The sequence below is a fragment of the Epinephelus lanceolatus genome, chromosome 1 (genome assembly GCF_041903045.1).
Source record: "Epinephelus lanceolatus isolate andai-2023 chromosome 1, ASM4190304v1, whole genome shotgun sequence".
NCBI classification, from domain to species: Eukaryota; Metazoa; Chordata; class Actinopteri; order Perciformes; family Serranidae; genus Epinephelus; species Epinephelus lanceolatus.
The window spans coordinates 10,561,337-10,580,987 of record NC_135734.1 but is presented as its reverse complement, the minus strand read 5'-3'; the positions used below and the strand labels follow the sequence as shown (position 1 = coordinate 10,580,987).

The following is a 19,651-nucleotide window of genomic DNA, read 5'->3' as shown; positions in this document are numbered from 1 at the left end:
ATAAATTGGGAGTAATTAGAGAAGCATATGAAAAAGGGCATCTAGAGATATAATCAAATCGTGTCACAGAGGCAAATAATGATTAGTTCTGTCTCCTGGCAACAGTTAAAAAAAAGTTAAATAACCTTGGCTACAAAAAAAGTTTCATACTAGCAATCACTTGAGGCAATAAACCAAATGTAATTTAACTGATGTGCAGCTTCACTTCAAACCAGATGGAGCCAGGCTCTCTGTTTTAAAGGATTACTTCACCTGCTAAATGACCATCTGCATATCAATTACTCACCCAGTGTTACCTTGAATTCATAACAAATAGCTTTGGTTTTCTTGCATGCCTCTAACGTGAATGGAGAATCCAAAATAGACAAATATGGTTCATAAAATGAAGTAAATGGGGGCCACGTTTAACAACAGTAAAACTATATCAAAATATCCATTAACAAACTGGGCACATGCACAGGCACACTCAGGGCGCACTTGTTGTTGGTGGAAGTGTACCTTGGCACAGTAGGGCTACACAGATTGGTGCTTGAATATGGTTCATGTGTATTCCGGTATGGTATGCATCAGGTGTGAACACAAACTGTACCAAGTCAGGGCTCTAGTGAAAACAGAGAGCTCTGCGCCCGACAGCAGAGGCTCCTCCTCTGGCCAAACGCAGAGTAAGCCAGGATGATATAGATGCGGATGCTTCCGGTCTCCTCTCTGTCAGCTCCACTAAATTTGTGCTTGTGTATATTTTGCAAGTCTTGGTGGTGCTTTTTGTGGTTAAGTTTGGACAGCCTTGGCGTGTGGCTGGGAGTCACTCTTCAGGATGAGGAAATCAACCCACCAGTCTGTAAAATCTTCTCCCAACTTCTGCTAGCTAGCTGCTAGTTATCCAAACATCAGTAAACATTGAGTAGAGATGGAAAAGAATGGGCACCACCTGAACTAGCATCCTGCTAACCATCGTGCAGATGTTTGGCAATTTACTGGTCGACGGGATATCAGGAACTGTAATATCCTTTGATTCACCAAAATGTGGTGAAATCCTGGACAGCTCCATTTAACCAGGTGACTCTTCTTGGCGTTAAAAGCAGAGGAGGCACAACCTCTACGATGAATAAGGACCGGTGTGTCTATGGGATTGTGAGCTGCTGTCCTGGTCTAGCTGTGGATCACTGCTGCCCATGTTAGGGAAAGCAACTATACAGCCATCTTGCTGGGATCAGGATGTGTGGACAGTTAAATCATTCACTACCAGAATCCATAGATTACTAGAGCCATCTGGAAACATTGACAGTTATAAAGCAGCTGCCAACAATGTATGAAGGCGCAGAAAAGGACTAAACTGTAGTGCACTTTGCACTGCTCTGTCCCCACAAAGCTGAGTCCGTCTGCGGCATCCTTTTTTACACTGTAGCACAACAAAAATGTCACGTAGATGTTGGAGCAAGTGTACTCAGGTACTGAACAACATTACTGATGTGAAAGCTTAGGGAGTGGCAGGGTAGTGGAGAGAGGGGGGCATGGTATAAGTCAGTTGTCTAGTACCTAATATGAAAATGCCCTTAGTATTTTAACAGACTAAGATCTAGGCTTCCCAGTCCACATCAAGGCAAATACTAAATCAGCATTTCATCACCTCAAACAAACAGTAGGAGTGAGAAGTCTCATGTCCAAACAGGGTTTAAAGAAACTCATTCACGGCTTCATCTTCGGTAAACTGGGTTGTTGTATCGGTCTCCCAAAAAGATCATTAGACAACTTCAGCTTAATCAGAATGTATGGAGCTACAACAGTGGCATCAAGAAAAAAAAAAGCATCAAAAACAAGACTATGAAGTAGAAAAGAAAACATAGAAAAGGGCATTGAAACCCTTGCACTGGGAAAAATTGTACTGGCAATGAAAAAAGTTCCTCTGAAAGGCATTAAAAATTCTTTTATATATTTTGACGTGGCAGGGAGAGGTTTGAGGGTCAAAACGATGACAGAAGGTTGAAACTGAAAACCACTTTCAGTGACATAAACCTGACGCTGAAAGAACAGTGAGATGAAGGAAAAATTAGATGATGGTCATACAAAAACTACACACGGCTGGAGGCAACTTCCTGATGATCTTCAATGCACCACAATCTTGCCAAATTCAAGTCTAAATTAAAAATTCTTCTCTTCTCCTCGGTCTTTGAATGATTTAATATCTCTACTGTACTTTTATTTCCCTCGTTGAATTTGGAGCAATTTATTAGTACGCTGTTAGCAAGCCTTACTGCTCTATTTCTTTAATCATTTCCTATTTAATTTTCTTTTATTTACTTCATTTTTTTCTATTAAATCTGTTTTTTTTTCCTTTTTGTATATTAATTGAGATGAAGGGTATTTATGGGTTACTGTTGAATGCTTTATTCTTGTCGTCCTGTGTGACTCAGTCGTCAGTGTCACTCTGTGAGCTGTAATGAAGTCAGATATAACTCAGAAGTGTTGATTGGCCATGTCAGTCAGATGGATACCAAGTGCCACTGCTGTGAAACACATTGACTTCAGGCGATGGCACTACTTTTTCTTCACTACAGTAATCTGAGGTTTCTCCACAGGTTCCTAACTCATCATCATAGTCATCATCATTATCATCATCATCTGTATACGTTTGCTATGTTTTTCCATGTCGGGGTGTTAATTTGTCTTTTGCCACTAATCATCTTTAATTGTCATCATTAAATCTGACTGAAAAAGACCATTAAAATTTCGTTGTGTGAGAAGTTTCACAGAGGATCTGTGATTTCAAATTGTGATGACTGTGACTGTGACGACTTCTTCCTGGTGAATTACTTAAAAGACTGACTGATTATCAAATTGGTTGACATATAATCTTCTGTCACGTTTTAGGGGAGGGTAAGTATGTGATCAGCACTATACAATATAATGTAATGTGGCCCTGAGAGCTCAACAGATAAAAAAAAAACAAAACAAAACATCACAGCATTTAGAAAACATCTTCACCAATTACTAACATTAGCCTTTTGCTTATGATTAGCCTGTAATATCAGATGATCTGACGAAAAACAGTCAATTAATAAAACAGGTTAACCTTGTGTTAGCTGGCTAACGCTAATGCTAGCTTAGCAGCAAATATCTGCAATAATATCTGAATCCTGATTACAATGTTATAATAAACAAAAAAGATGAAAGCCATGGCAGCAACCCAACCCGAGTGTTTCACCTAATCCTGCCCTATTGTGCTGCGACTGGCTAGTATTTAACATGTTGATGCTTTGAGGTCAGATATGGTCAGGGTTAGGGCAGCACAGTAGGGTGGTAGTAGGCAGAACACTCTTGGGGAAAGGATATATATTGCATTAGTTCATCCGTGTGCATCACTTTGTCCGTTGTGAGCTTTCTCCAGTGCTTTTTCTAATGCTGCGCATGTGTCATCAAAAAGTGCTCTTGTGCGCTGTCAAATTGGTGAAGCTGTTTCTTTATTTGCTTGTGATATGTCTATTTGCATGTGTTTTCTTAATTTGCAGTGCGTTAAGACCTCAGGGCTGCCATAATAATGGACTGATGTAGTTTATCTAGGCAACGACAATAGCCCTTTTTACACAAAGAACTCGATATAGGGCCGCTATGAAGTCCCTTCATTATGCTGCCTTTGCTTTTCTTAAGCCTCCCACAGACTGTGAGGTTTTAAGTTTAGTGCAAGCTACACTGTGTGACATGGATCTAATAAACTTGGGTACAACATTGGGCCCTATTTAGATGGTCTAAAATGCGAAGCGGTAGGCATGCGGCGCATGGGGGTGTCCCAGTCACTTGCTAGTTAGACAGCGCATTTTCAGACTGTGTGCCGTGGCAGAGAGTCTAAAAGGGTTGGACTTACTCTGTGAATTAGTCATGGGTGTGTTTTGGGCGTATCATTTAATAAGCCAATCAGAGTGTCACCTCTTATTCCCTTTAAAATAGGCGCGATTGGAGCGCATGGCGGAGAGCTAGTTAGATGGTGGACCTACCAACTGGAAAGAGTGAGTGTTTTACAGCTGAGGAGGCGGATCTCCTCGTGCGGGAGGTGAAGGCCCGTCAGAACCAGATCTATGGGGACAGCAGACAGGCACCCAAGCTCCCCGAGGTAAAGCAGGCGTGGGATCACTAATACAAGAAAGATCTTACTAAATATCTGTGGAATATTATTCAAACCTGTTTTCATCATATAACAGAGCACAGCTGTCAGGACTGCCGCGGTGCTCCCCGAGGTGCTGATCCTGCAGCTAGGACCTGTTCAACGTTTTCTCCCCCACCCGCGTTTGTTAATTGTTTTCACATGTTTCCTAGAGCTCTGTTCTGCCTCTTATTTGCATGTGTGTCCTCTCTAAACTCAGATAACAATATAATAATATAATATAGCCTAGTATATAATGTAGCCTAGTATAACATGTTAAAATAAACGCAATGTGTGGGCTTTGGTTTTCAATCAAAAAAAAGTCATTGATTGGTCAGATAATTTCACAATTTCATTTGTCATTATTACAAATTATGATGATCATTATTACTGAGATTAGATCATTCTGATTAATGACTGACCATTAAGATGTGTTTCTGATAAATATTTTAATCTGCACAATAATAACCTTTCACATTGTAATCATATTTTTATTTGTTGTCTTTTGCATATGTGTGGCTGCTCCCTGTGTGTCTGAGCAGAGTGCACGCGCGTTGTGCACCCGCCTAGAGACGCATATAACTAACTTGTTTAACAGCGAAATACTGCGCCGTTGACTTTAGACCAGGTTTTTGTTGGTCACTGGCTCATTTGCTTTTTATGTCATCTAACTAGCAACGCGCCATGACTGCGCCTGACCACTCCTCATTTTTAGACCAACACACCCAGAGAAGCGCAAGTTTGTTTGCTAGTTAGACGACGAGGGCGCAGGGCATGAAAATGACAACTGCGCCTGCATCTAAATAGCAATGACACTTGCGACATTGATTATGCGCCCTCCACCATCCGCTTTAGACCATCTAAATAGGGCCCATCAAGTCTGATGTATGCAGACTGTACAGTGACAGTGTCTACTGAATTGCAGGCTACAATGGAGGGTGCAATAACTTCCCATACTGAGTGCACAAGCTGCTCCTGTTATTACTACTCCAACTTTGAGGGTCACATTATTAAACAACCTAAAGCTGCTTTGTGGGCACTATATACTATAACATGTCTGTGTGTGTGCAACTGCAACAACTGTGTGCACCATTTCCTTCCATGTTTTGTTCCTCTTTACGTGATCATGGTAAGAGGTGGAGGACACATCATACAGGCGAGGCCTCTGCTGCCACAACTCCACAAGGTTTTCTTCTTTGCTGTAATCCCACACATTTATTTTAGCGTGTTTTGCTTCCACGGTCAGCTGCTATCCATCTGTTTGTTTGGATTTGGTCTTTGGCCTCGTCATTTCATGCTGCATTTCTGTTGGTTGGTTAGTGGATGAAGGTCATAACAGCAGTCACACAGTGAGCTGGCCATCCCAAATTTCTGACACTGTCAGAATTTATTCCCAGGCTGTCTTTGACCGCAAGACATTGGCCACCCTTGAACCTCTCTCACCACCGTTTTTGAGCCACAACCGAACCATACTGCCACATTTCTATCATGTTGGTCATATTTGTGTATACTGGGCTTTACACAGAACCAAACAGCGGGGGCATCATGCCGCCCCACTGTGTGATTTTAGACAGCATGCCGGCATCCGAGAAGAAAAAGAGGCATGACAGGTGTGACATGTAACACAACAGCGTCAGCCTCTGTGTCATATAACACAGATGTCAGCAGTGCTTTATAAACAACAGCAATGGCATAATATAGCAATAACAATCATTTACCATCTTTGCTGTATGGTGGCTTATTTCGCCCTATGCTCGAAGAGTAAGGAGCTCCTCACCTCACCAATTTGCAGACATTTTCGGCCGCTGTTCTTCTTTGAGTTAGCTGCTAACTGCTGCTAGCTGCTTTTTAAATCTGCTGGCAGTGGCTGGTACAAATAACATGTCATAAATATGTCAAACTCATCCTGTCCATGTTCCCGACCTGCCCTCATTCCTTGTTGGCGCGGTTACAACCTCTACTGGCAGCTTAAAGGTGAGACAACTCTGTCCCCCAATTTTGCAATGGCACTTTTTTAAAGAACCATGAGTTGAAATTACAGCGCAACATTCCCACCCTGAACAGGCAGTGTTAAGGAGCTATGAGACTTCTCCATGCGTCTCCTAGTGTTACAGTATATTTATCAAGTAAATGACCATTGTTGTAGCTCAGAATGGAAATCAGTAATTATGGTTTGAGATAAAAAGTGGCCTGTACCATTCAGGGATTTTTATTTTCAGGAGAGCAGTGGCCTCAGAAATGCTTTCATTGTTGAGAACACTATTGAGAGTAGGTTTCGAAGGATGCATTCAAAACTGTGGCCTTGGAATCTAAAAAGGTGAGCGGGGGAAAAAGATGAATATAACTGGATGCAACACAGAATCGTCTGCACTAATCTTGAGGTTTAGCACATTTAAGTGTAAAATAAGCTTTGTCCCTTATAACAATCTGTTTTAAAGGAAAAGAGCATTTTCAGAACATGAAAGGCGAGGGCATTGTCATGTTGAAGTTTACCTTGGTCTTTGTTTTGCTTTTTTTTTTTTTTTTTGTGAAGTGATGCTGGTGTGAGTGACTCACTGAGTGTCTGAATGGCGGGCTGGGTTTATAAACCTCTGCCAGCCCTCAACACATGAGTTTGAAGGCCACTTGTCTCTTCGGTCTGTCACATATGCACATGCGGCAAGGTTCAACAGCCTCAGCATTCTTACTTTTCACCCTGGAGGGCACCGCAGCCCAGAGACAGCTCTTCGTCATGAGGTCCTTCTTTCTACTACTCTTCTTCCTGTTGCTGGTGTCCCACGGATCCTCAGCAGTCATCACAGGGGTAAGTGGGAGCAAACAGTTTGATACCTCACGGGGCTTTGGGAGGCTCTCTGTGTGGACAATGTTGCTGATGTGAACTGCTTAACATTTTTTGGGGTCTAAAAGGCAAAATAAAAAAAGAAAACTTACCATCAATTATTACCATGAAGAATGGAGACATTTTTAACACTTCAAATGGAAGATACTTAAACTCTTTAACGCAAAAGAAATTACAACATTCTAGTAAACAATTGCATTTCATTAATAAATAAATGAAGTGACACTGCAGGACTAAGAGAATGCTTTGTATGTGTGCTTGTATCATGCTTATTTATGCTTATACTTTTTATGCTTTATTGTAACATCTGTCCTTTGATGAAAATATTGGCAAATAATTATTTAAGTATTTGAGTCTTGCTGTGTTTTTTAAGGTTAACTCAGCGTTCGGGGTTTTAAAAATATCTCGTGCTAAAAATGAGACATTTTACAACATTATGTAAAAAAAAAAAATCTTTTTTGAGGAGACTAAAAATGATTTTTAAAAAAGTGAAATAAATAAGTTTCAGAGATGCCACACATACAGTCTGTGATCAGCTTTTTTGATATTATAAAAGCGTGAAGGGCTGTTGATGATAAGTGCAGTATGTCTATCAGTTTATCTAAAAATATATATGTGTCAGTTCCTAACAACCCACTCGTGAAGTTGCAGAGTTATTCTTTGAATTATTTCCTCTTTCCAAATCAGGATTTCCATAATTCCATCAGCATAAATCATGGCCATAACCTGTTAATAAAACAGCCATCCCTGCCACAACAGCCCTCTGGTCGCTGATGTGAAACGAGCGAGGAGCGTGCAGCTGTAAAACTGAAAGTGATTTCATCCATGTCTGTCACATGAAATCACTTCTGTTACTCTTCATTGTGTTCCCCTCGTCTCCTCCAAAGTGAGAACTGTCACTCAGCTTCTCATCCGCACACTCACAACAATAAATCACTGCCAATCCCGAGGTGTTTTTGTTGAGGTATGATATGACTAATGGTGTAGTAACACTATGTCATTAGCATAATATACTGTTAAGGTAACAGCAGTTTGCAGTTTGATCACACTTCAGCTGCAAATACATTTCTCACCTATCTAAAAGCTCACAACCACATCCTGCATTTTCCTGTTAAGATAATAATTAGCATATAATTGTGTTTAATTACATCACATAACATTACACACACCGGTATGTATTATATCTTTACATACATAATTACCAGTTACACCTTCCCTTTGATTAGACATAGCACCAGTTACACCAGTGACAGCTGCTCATTAAGTGTAGGACCACATTTTATTTCTAAATTTTCATACCTGAAACTGCAAAGATCTCATAACATAAAGCTGATGTTAACAGATAGTGACAGTCATTAAATTGATACATGTAATGAGGAAAGATTATTAAGGAATTATGCTAACTAGTGCACATTAATTATTAGCTGGTAATTATTATTACAGATTTAAATGTAGGTCGAAAGTGACTTAATGTAATGCACAAGTCTTAAATCACAGCATCTAAACTCTGTGTGTGTGTGTGTGTGTGTGTGTCTGTGTGTGGGTGGGTGTGTGCGTGCGTGCGCGCGTGGGTGTGTGTGTGCGTGTGTGCACCTGATCGCAGGCCTGTGAGAGGGATTCTCAGTGCGGAGGAGGGATGTGCTGTGCGGTGAGTTTGTGGATCCGCAGCCTGCGTATGTGCACGCCCATGGGACAAGAAGGAGACGACTGTCACCCCATGAGCCACAAGGTGAGACAGATGTATTGTCACCTCGTCTGTGAGGTGTCACATGTCATTGATTTGTCCCCGCGCAGTGGTATCATGGCAGCGATGCTTTTGTGTGATCACTCTCAAAGCACCTCGACCCACACTTTCCCACACAGGACAGGAGGCCGGGAAAACAACATCGAAGAAGCAGTTAATAAGAACTACACTTCCTAAGTCTTGTGTCTCTGACATTTCACCACCTTCCACTGTTCATCCATTATGCCCGATGAAATTGAAATGAATCTCACACCAAAGATGTCTCCCTTTCTGCTTCCAGGTTCCTTTCAATGGGAAAAGACTGCACCATACTTGCCCCTGCCTGCCCAACCTGTCGTGTATCACTATAGATGAAGGGAGATCCAAATGTCTCTCACCATACAAGTATCCAGATTACTACCTCTGAGGACCAGCTTACACTTTCTGCTACATACACTGCACTTTTTTGTTTTTAATTTATTTTGAATAAAGAGATATGTTTAGTAATGTGTCTTCTTTGTGGTTCAGGTTAAGATTAAACTAGGGCTGGGCAAGATATCAATATTATATCGTTATTTTGAAATGAGACATAGATATCGTCTCAGATTTTGGAGTCATAATATCAAAAGTGTTTCCTGGTTTTAAAGGCTGCATTACAGTAAAGAGATATAATTTTATGGACTCACCAGACTGTCCTAGCCGCTCTATTATTTGCCTTATATCCATATAACTGGTGATTGTTAGTGCAAATCACATTATGTATTTTGCATATTCTCCACATTGCCCAGCCCTAAATTAAACTGTATATTTAAAGGAAAATGCTCCCTTGGATTTTTAGAAGCAATAAAATATTTAACATAATGGCGGGCTGCTGCTGTTGCTCCCTGCTGTCACTGATGAGAGTTGTTTTGCGAATATTACAAGACTGCTTCATATTCTGTAGTTTCTAACTAAACACTTTGCTATTTTGAATGTTTGTTTTTTTACCTCTGTACGTCAAATGTTTATTTACATATTCTATATTTGTTAGTACATTTTAAAATACATAGATATTTTCCATTGTGTGAAATGCAGACTCTTACTAGTGATAATCCAAATTGCACAAAAACATATATATATATATATATATATATATATATATATATATATATATATATATACATAAAACAAGAAGCACAAGATTATTCATTCATGACTACATGATTGATCCTCCTCCAAATCCAGTTCAGTTTGAGTTTAAAGTGGTTCCCGTCAGGATCCAGTTTGAGTTCTGCAGGTAAAGAATTCCACGTCGATTCCCCCAAACAGAAAAAGCTGTTGGTTCTAATGAGGATTTATGTTGGGGGACTTTACAGCTCCACATGTTACTGAGCCCGAAACTCTAAGTGGAACCTCAAGGTCACTGAGCTGCTGAGAAGCCTGATTATGTAGGCATTGATTGATGAGTTTAAGATAAGGAAATTTAATAAAGTAGTCAAAACTTTCACATGGGATACACATGGAAACAAGCCCTCTTGTATAATCTTGATTTCAAATGACATGCTCTATGTTACACTGTGGTTATACTGCATGTCTCACAGTGCTCTGCAGTAGTTTTGGGTGAGCTTTCAGCTGCCCTCTAGGGAAACATGAAGAGAAACACATGTTAATTCTCTGGTATAAAATGACATGCTGAGTGACATGCAGGATAGGTGACAGTTTCATTATCCACTCATAACTAAAATGCACATGCCACACTATTGTTTCTTGCTTAATTGCTTTCCAACAGCAAAGTACAAAGAGAGAAATGGTGACAACATCTTAGCTGTGGTTGAGAGATGAAGGAGACGGGCGTTTTTTCTCACATTCACCTTGGCAGCGGGGCTTTGTAATGACAGGAAACAGTAAGACAGCTATGGAATTAATCACTGTCGGGCTGTGATTCACAGCATTTGTTTGAAGCTCATAGCTATAATTAGATTTGTCCAATGTGTAACACAATGACTCACATCAGTCTTATACTTTTGAAATGGATGTTGGTCTTCTGTGTCTCTGGACATGAGAGCACTCGAACAGCCTCACATCCTCATTGGAGTGATGTGCGATGAGGCAATGTCCCAGATAATGAGAACACGAGGGTGCATCAAGGAATACAAAGCCACCGGAAACAGATACTGGTGACATCTCGGGAACTTCAGACACCATTTGTTCTAATTTACTGTGGCAGTGACACAACATGCAAAAAATGAAATATGACTGTAGGAATGAAACAAGAACTCTCTAGAGCCTTAAGTAGTAAAGTATATTACCCAATAAGGGCTGAAACTGTAAGTCTATTAATGATAAATTAATTATTTAGCTACTCTGGTCATCACTTAAGTCATGTTTAAGCATAAATGTCAAACTTTACGTTGATACAACTTCTTAAATGTAAGCATTAGCTCTTTTCCTTTGTTTTATGTGGTAGTAAACTGGACATGTACAATTCCATAGCAACTGAGCAAACTGAATCTGTTGATGAGCCATGTGTGATCCATTTGAAACCTCCAGAACATGTGAGTATGTGGGCCTGTGATGGCCATTTTTCACAACTTTTTGACATCTCATAGAACAATCATTTAACTGAGAAAATATTCAGCACTTAAATCAATAATTAAAATGGAACCCCATGGGACGGCTAGCAGAGTGTGAGTCCACATATTTATGTGTTTCCTGTGAAAGCAGGAAGCTAGGGAGGGTTTTGGTATCCAATAGAAATGTAGCAGCAAATCTGACCTTGCAAATGAACATAAAGGTAGCTGAGCCAAAATAGGGGCGCTAATGGTGCATACATGGCAACAGTGCTGACAGAGTTAATAATGTGAACTGGGTCAGCTCAGACTCACTGGGGCGACCTTGGGAGTGGGGGGGTTTTGTTACACTTCCATGATGACGCTGTCCTAACAAAGTAGGTCAGGACAACGCTATCAGTGATGCTTACAGCACTAACAGTGCTAACAATGGCAACAGTAATGACAGACCTAATAATGGTGTGCTGTTGCTGGTCAGCAGTAACCCTGGGAGTAAGTTCAACTTAACATACAGTAATGACCTATAACTGCAAGCTAGCTCAAAGGTTTCGTATGCTCGTCTGTAACTGGAAGAATTTACAGTCATGGGGGAGGGACATAAGAACTTGAGAAAGTGTTGACACAAAATTGGTTTACACCCCTAAGTGCAGAATGAATGATCAGCGTTTTCTATTGTTTTCAGGAAGTGACAAACTCTAAAATAAGAATACCCAAATTTTTGTCACCGTTGGGCCAGATTTTGGCAAATAGGCGACTGAATCAGTGCAAGACATATACTGTATGATAACAAACGTAAACATCTATTTTAAATTCACAACGTCTTTAAAGGGAACTCATCCAATTTTACACATGAAAGTCAGTTTAAAGGTGTTGAAGAGTACTACTGCATATGTGAAAAAGTTGTATACAGTCTTTTGGGGCTCCAGAGGGAGCAATGTGAGGTCTGAGACATTGTGATGTCACTTGAATCAGCCTCAGTTGGAGCTGAAGCAGAGCTGGTTCGACGCATAATTAATGTGAAGAGGAACCCCAAACCAAATCCACTAAGGGCCCCCAAATGTCTATGGCTGGCCCTGGGCTGAAGACTACAAGTTTGAACGTGAAACAAATGGGGCGTGTGTGGAGTGGGAAAAAGTGAGCAAACTAGATCTCTGCAGCATGCTCTACTTGAGGCTACATTTACCGCTACTAGCATAACACACTCAAATCTTTACCAAACTGTTGGCAGTTAAAGTTGCATTGTGGGTAATGTAGGTGCCAAGTTTTGACAAGAGGAAGAATTCTTGGAATACAAACGATGATATCTCCATCAATTTTGATCCTTGGAGTGTAATGTTAAATGGATGACATTTCTGATAAATTCTTAGACAGTAAAGTTAGTTAGTTAAAGAAACTTTGGATACCCGACCCAGCCTCATAAAAAACGCTACATTTCCAACTGTCCAAATATTATTTTAGGAAAACCCTGTGAGGAGAACAGAGGTCAGCAAGGCTGCTTAGTGGTTAGAAAGACTGAAAAGGTCAATAAAAGAGCCAGCAGTACAAGCTGAGCAAAAATAGTCACATTTCCCCAGCATCACAACAGAGCCTGCGTGCCCCGAAGACAACATGATGTACCAAAAATACCCGACCTGCATTTGCATTGCACGAGAGCACGTGCAGGTGAGGGGCTTCCTGCAGCTGAGGAGCCACAGCAATTATACCATGAAACCTCAGCACGCTGGTAACAGAGCCCAGCCAGCTGTCAGGAACAAGCAGGCATGTTGTGATGCTAATGGTCATGGATGCACTGAGGGCAGACAGTGTGTGGAGGAGCTTGGTGTTGAACTGCAGATCAGAGAGCTCACCAACACCTCACTAAATCATAGTGATTAAAGTGTGTACTGAGAGAAGTGCTCAGCCTTTCAAAGCTGCGGTTTGGTGTAATCGAAGCCGATGTCAATGAATGCAACCGCAATTAGCTGAATCAATAGCCTGCTACTGGCTTAAGGAGGGAGGAGGAGATTGGGATTTGAGGGAGTTTGATAAGGAACCAGGTGATACACAAACAGCCCATTGAAACAAATCAAATTAAGTGTTTAATAACCGCTTTGTTGAGAAGGAAAAGTCAAACCTCTGACCTTTTAACTTAGCATCTACAAGCAGTTTACATCGTATTTCTGGTCGCATTTTGTTGTTTGGTGCTTGCCACACATTGATGATTTGACATGACACTCTTTTCCCACCAGCTATTATTAGTTTGACAGCAGAAGATTTTTCACTGGTAGTAAACATTGGTGGTAAATGTCAAGTTGAGGTTTGGTGTCAAAATCAAAGAGCAAAGGTATCCTTTTAGATTCTCCGTTTCAAACTGATGTTAAACACTCATACACTGAATCTTAGGAAGGCTGTAGCCATGGATTTTAGATATATTGAGGTCATTATTCCACCTGAGACCCCATAATGCACCCCGAGTCTCAGTCTCTTTTTAATATTTGTTATGCAGTTAACTGTTCATTTATATTTTGTTTTCCAGCATGACAGTGTAAATGCTTAAAGCCTTTATCATGCTGACAGGAATTTAAATATATTGAGTCTAAAAATACTGTAATCAGCCTAAAATATCCCGACCACATGCACATTTTTATTCACTGCTGAATCTACCATGTCTCTGGTTATTAAAGGGGCACTCTGCTAAATTTACACATGAAATTTAGTTTACTTGTCACAAGTAGCCCTGATCAGTCTTTGAAAACAGGTGTATAATGTCTTTTGTGAGTTTGGATGAGCTTTTTGTAAGACTAAAAAATAACCCTTGAGACTTTGTAAATTTCAAACACAACAGTCCAGTCGCCAGAGGAAACTGTCCTTTTTATGTTCTCTGCAAACGTCACATTGGATGTTTTATACGTATCATATTCGTGACCACTTGTTTTTCAGGTTAACGGGGGGCTGGAGCTTACCTCAGCTGACATTGGGCGAGAGGCAGGGTACCCCCTGGACAGGTCGCCAGACTATCACAGGGCTGACACATAGAGACAGACAGCCATGCTCACATTCACACCTACAGGCAATTTAGAGTCACCAGTTAACTTCACCTGTATATTTTTGGACTGTGGGAGGAACCCAGAACTCTCTTGCTGTGAGGCAATATTGCTAACCACTGTACCACTGTGCCCCCTACGTATATCAACGTTTATAAAGTGACATATCATATGAGCTGACCATGTCATCAGGAAGTAGAGGGGATGGTGGTTGGTGTGACACCTAAGCAAGATGACCACTGCAGACACTGTTCAAAACCAACAACAACAACACCAGTTGTTTTGCATTGATCCATCACCGCTTTTCCTGCAGATTTTGTGATGCCAAATGTAGGTGTTTTTAGCAACCCATCTTGACTTTTCCAGTAGCTTTTGTGTCACCGAATACAGCTGTTTTAAGTGACCGTCACTGCAATTTCCAGCAGATTTAGTGAAGCCAAACATAAATGTTTTTTATTGACCTATTCCTACTTGTCTTTTTTTTTAAAGATATTTTTTGGGGCATTATTGCCTTTAATTGATAGGACAGTCAAGCGTGAAAGGGGGGGAGAAAGAGAGGGAGTGACATGCAGCAAAGGGCCACAGGCTGGAGTCGGACCCGGGGCGCTACAGCAACAGCCTTGTACATGGGGCACCTGCTCTATCCACTAAGCCACCGACACCCCACCATTCCTACTTTTCTAGAAGCTTTTGTACCACCAAACATGGCGACCTGTCACTGCTTTTTCAGCAGCTTTTGTGACACCAAATATAGTTTTATTTTAGCAATCCATCACTGCTCTCCCAGTAACTTTTGTGCTGCCAAACAAAGATGTTTTTAGAGACAAGTCACTGCTTTTCTGGTGGCTTTTGTACTGCCGAACAGGGGCTTTTTAGCAACCCATTTGGCTTTTCCAGTAGCTTTAATGCAACCAAATTTAACTGTTTTTAGTGACCGTCACTGCTTTTCCAGCAGATTTTGTGACACCAAAAGTAAGTGTTTTTTATTGACTCATCACTATTTTTCTAGTGGCTTTTGTTCCTCCAAACATGGATGTTTTTCTAAAGACCTATCACTGCTTTTCCAACAGCTTTTGTGACACCAAATATAGGTGTTTCTTAGCTATCCATCACTGCTTTCCCAGCGACTTTTGTGCTGTCAAACATGGGTGTTTTTTAGCGACCTGTCAACGTTTTACCAGCAGCTTTTGTGACACCAAATATGTTTTTTATTGACTCATCACTACTTTTCTAGCGGCTTTTGTGCCACCAAACATGGGACATTTCTTAGAGACCTGTCACTGCTTTTCCAGCAGCTTATGTGCTGCCAAACAAAGGTGTTTTTAGCGACCTGTCACTGCTTTTCCAGGGGCTTTTGTGCATGCAAAACATGACCTTCTCCTAACCATAACCAAGTAGTTTTAGTGCCTAAACATAAACGCATTAATCACAGCATTGCTAAGTTTCAGTGTATCTGCTGAATATGTACTTACAAATGTACCATATCTGTGGTTTGAAGAAACGCAAATGCAAACATTTTTTGACACAGAGCGAACATTACCAAGTGGCGCTGTGGGGTTTGAAATAATTGGGAATTTAGATGCTATTCAGCTGCTTTATAGGCAATGTAGGATTTGAAACTTGACACATTCTAAATATCAAGTTATTTCCGTTTCCACTGCTACAATTCTGATCATTCTTCTCTTAACCTGTTTCTTGTGAGTCCCCTGCTTGATAGAAGTGCAAATCTTAATTGTTTGAGCACCTTTTTAAAATATGTAAAGCCACAGAATAAATACTAAGGGCTCAGTTATCTTAAAGGTGCTACGGTCCTGATAAGGAGAAATCCACAATAGAAACACTAAGATAACAAAGTCTGTATTGATTCAGCAGCCATTTTGTTATAATATGGGCTGCAACTCTCACTTTTACCTCAAGTGGAAAATCTATCACCCTCTCCATTTAAAACCCAACGCAACAATCTCACACCTGTTCTCAGGGAGCTGTCAGGACACATAAGAAAACACTGACCACAGTACACAAGACAGGATAAGTGTTGGTGAGCATGCTATCAAGAGCAGGACCAGATCAAGTAAAGACATCTTCTTCAAAATAGATCATAGAACCCAAGCAATTTATCATCCATGTCTTATTTATTTGCTAAGAAATACAAACAATGCAAACATCCTTCTCAAAGCACCAAATTGTTAACATTTTCATGTTCATGTCCGTAGAAAAAGAATGATAACTGTATACTCAGAAGAGAATTAACCCATTTCTCAACACAACTGATCCATGAAGAAGAATAAGAATTTGCAAAATACCTTTAAAGTGAGTTTCAACACCTTTTCAACACAAAGAATCCCAATGGGTTATGAAATATACAACATATCTGGTTAAAAAAAGCAGAAGGAACGAGGGAAAGGAGCTTTACAGTATTTACAAATGTGACGTTGTCCTCATTAAAAATATACTGAGATCTTTGTCTCATTTGTGGTATCCAAACGACTAGAAACCGAGTGTGTCACAGATGCCAGAGAAACTGACTCTAATCCGCTGATAAAAGTAGTTCTGTTTCAGTCGTCAGTTCAGCAAAAGGCAAATAACCTCAAATAGGTGTGCTGGGACATAATTTCAAAATATACAAACAAATAGTCAAAGTGACATTCATGTACAATATCGTAGCAGACCAAAAGGGCTGATATTGAAGAGGGCATAAAAAATGTCTCCAGGACATAACATGACACATAGGGGAGAGCGGGGTCAGATGGGACAGTGCCTTTTTGGCAAGTTTAAAAGCCTATGCCATTCACCATGCTCATACTTAGACAAACCCTGATCCTGACCCTTTTAACCACAAAGTGGAGACCTTCTGACTATTCCTTCCGACCCTACCCACTGTCCGGGGTGGCAGAATGTTGGGAAAATGCATGCTTGTACATTTTAAAAATTGTCTTTCATGTTTGAGGTTTGAAAATTGTAAAAATTGGAAATTGTTAGCAGACACCTGCAGCCTAACTGTCTAGGGCTCTAATTATTTCCATTGCTATTCAAGTTGTCTGTGAGTAATGGAAGGTTATTTCATGTTGATACAAAAATGCCCCAACTGACCCCGCTCTCCCCTATTGTCATAAAGGCTATACCATATATTTGGATTTAATGTCAGCTACAGTAAATTAAAAGGTGGCTTAAACATGATGCTCAGTTGGTGAAGCAGACAAAAACCTCACATTATGCTTCCATCTCATAATCTGCCTCATGTAGCTTTAAATATTCTGATTCTGATGAGTAAAATATAGAATTAATTTACATCATATTCAAGTTTTTGTCAGATTAAAACAGTGGGTAAAATCTTTTTCCACAAATAAAAATGGAGATAAATTGAACTGAAGTGGGCTCACACTCCTCAACATCCCTGTGTGCGTGTGCAAACACATTTTGGGGAGCAGTCTGCGTACATTCTGAAACAAGATGTAATGTGTCTTTGGCAGTATTTTGGGGCCTTGTAAGGTTCAGATGACACAGTATGGCTCCATGGGTGTCTGTGTTCCCAGGCAGCAGGGGAAAGAGGCTCTGAGGCGCATCCGGAGCTCCTTGTTGAACATGAAGCTGATGATGGGGTTCGCTCCCGCCTGGGCGAAGCTCATCCAAACCGCAGCGCTCAGGTAGAGCTGCGGGACCGGGGCTCCCCGCACAAATATTCTCAGGTAGCAGGCGCTTATATAGGGAGCCCACATGATGAGGAAGGTCAGTGTGATCATGTAGTACATTTTCCCGATTCGTTTCTCCATCTTAAACTCGTCCAACACCAGCAGCCTCCTGTTGCCAGGGTGCGATGCTTGCCTGATGCCCACCAGCGTCGGCGGGGTGGGTCCACGTCCGAACCCGGCGATCCAGTTGGCGGCGGCCTGCCCGGTGGCTCCGGGGCCGTGGAAGGTCCAGTTCTGGCTGATGGCAGGGACCAGCTGAGCCGGCTTCATCTTGCGGTGATCGTAGACGAAGCACAGCATCTTAATGTAAACCACATGCGTCGTCCCCACGATGACGGCCAGCATCAGCATGAAGCCCAGGGTGTCGTTCGCCTTCACGTAGCGGTGCTCGAAGATGCACTGCTCCTCCTCACGGATGAATTTGTAGGTGCCCACGTCGAAGACCGGAGGGAAAGCCATAGCCACTGAGAGAGTCCACACCATGCAGATGACCGCCACGCACGTACACAGATTCATCCGCTTGTAGTAAAACCTGTGGTGGGCGATCGCCATGTACCGGGTGACGCTGACGCAGAAGAGCAGGAAGGCGACGTGGAAGCAGAAGAGCACCGACATGAAGGCGACGATCTTGCAGCTGAGCGCGCTGTACGGCCAGGCGGAGCCGCCGCTGATCGATGCCATCACGAAGGGGAAACAGACTGCGGAGCGGACCACGTCTGCCAGGCACAGGTCCAGCAGGAAATAGTAGGGAGCCTTGTGCAGCGAGCCGTCCTTCAGCAGCAGCAGCGACAGCGACGCGTTGCCCAGTAGGCTGATGCCCATGATCAGACCCAGGGAGGCCAGCTTGACCGCAGAGGCCGCGAACGCATAGTTCTGTAAGGACGGGCTGCCCTCCCCAAACTCACTTGTGTTTGCCATCTATGCAGCCGAGGTAGCGCGTATTCCCACATCAATTCATCGACGAGCGGTAGTATCCTGCCAAACCTGAATGGAAAACAAAAACCAACACGATCCGCCGCCCCTTTAACAGAGAAACCGCTGAGGAATAAATTCCACTCACAGCATCCGTTTAACATCGGCTCGCATCCATCCCGATGTGCTATGATCCCCACCACAGAAACAAATAAAAAGCATCTAGTAATATTTCTTCTTTTTCTTCTTGTCCTTCATCTCACAAGTGTCCGGTACAAAAAGCATCCCTGTCTGTTGCTCCAGTCTCTGCTGAATAGAGGCAGCCCGGTTTAGCTTCATTCACCATCTCGGAAGGCATCCGTTCAGCAGACGAGCGGCTCAGAAAACGCATCTCCGTTTCCACCGATGGCGGAGGTCTCCCGTTCGTCTTGAGGAATAGAAAAGCAGACAGTGTTGTGCGCAATTACGCATCCACAGCCTCATCAGCTGCAGCTAAAACACGAGTTATATATAGCTAGCCTGGCAAAGCAAACATGTTGGTAAAAGCCGAGTGGAGATGGGAGGCTCGCAGAGGTGGGAGCGCCTGTATGGGTCTATAGGCGGATCTCACACAGCAGCGTCTAGCCTATGCGACGCACGTCCGCTTGCATGTAGTGAGCAGGCCTGGGATCAGTCAGGAGTCTCATCTGCCGGTCCTTGTCTATTGCAATCTATAGGGAGTGTGTCATCCAGACAAATATCTGATGTGCAGGTTATAAAAAATAACTTGAACTTTTAGTAA

The 19,651-nt window shown here is 41.9% G+C and overlaps 2 protein-coding genes across 2 annotated transcripts; one reads left to right on the top strand and one right to left on the bottom strand.

Annotated features, from left to right (window-relative positions):
- Nucleotides 1-6,676: 6,676 nt before the first annotated feature.
- prok2 (prokineticin 2) lies at nucleotides 6,677-9,200 on the top strand. Its single transcript, XM_033627825.2, has 3 exons — nucleotides 6,677-6,938; nucleotides 8,578-8,703; nucleotides 8,999-9,200. The coding sequence occupies exons 1-3, from the start codon at nucleotides 6,744-6,746 to the stop codon at nucleotides 9,122-9,124; spliced, it is 447 nt and encodes a 148-aa protein (XP_033483716.2). The 5' UTR covers nucleotides 6,677-6,743; the 3' UTR covers nucleotides 9,125-9,200.
- Nucleotides 9,201-16,382: 7,182 nt separating this feature from the next.
- gpr27 (G protein-coupled receptor 27) lies at nucleotides 16,383-19,651 on the bottom strand. The gene has a single exon (XM_033625944.2). The coding sequence runs from the start codon at nucleotides 18,874-18,876 to the stop codon at nucleotides 17,761-17,763; it is 1,116 nt and encodes a 371-aa protein (XP_033481835.1). The 5' UTR covers nucleotides 18,877-19,651; the 3' UTR covers nucleotides 16,383-17,760.

Excerpts from the sequence above, each read along its gene's own strand:
- gpr27 (XM_033625944.2), bottom strand. The coding sequence starts at position 18,876 with ATGGCAAACACAAGTGAGTTTGGGGAGGGCAGCCCGTCCTTACAGAAC.
- prok2 (XM_033627825.2), top strand. The coding sequence starts at position 6,744 with ATGAGTTTGAAGGCCACTTGTCTCTTCGGTCTGTCACATATGCACATG. Across the intron at positions 6,939-8,577 it reads CCTCAGCAGTCATCACAGGG|GCCTGTGAGAGGGATTCTCA; the intron begins GTAAGTGGGAGC and ends ACCTGATCGCAG. Across the intron at positions 8,704-8,998 it reads GTCACCCCATGAGCCACAAG|GTTCCTTTCAATGGGAAAAG; the intron begins GTGAGACAGATG and ends TTCTGCTTCCAG.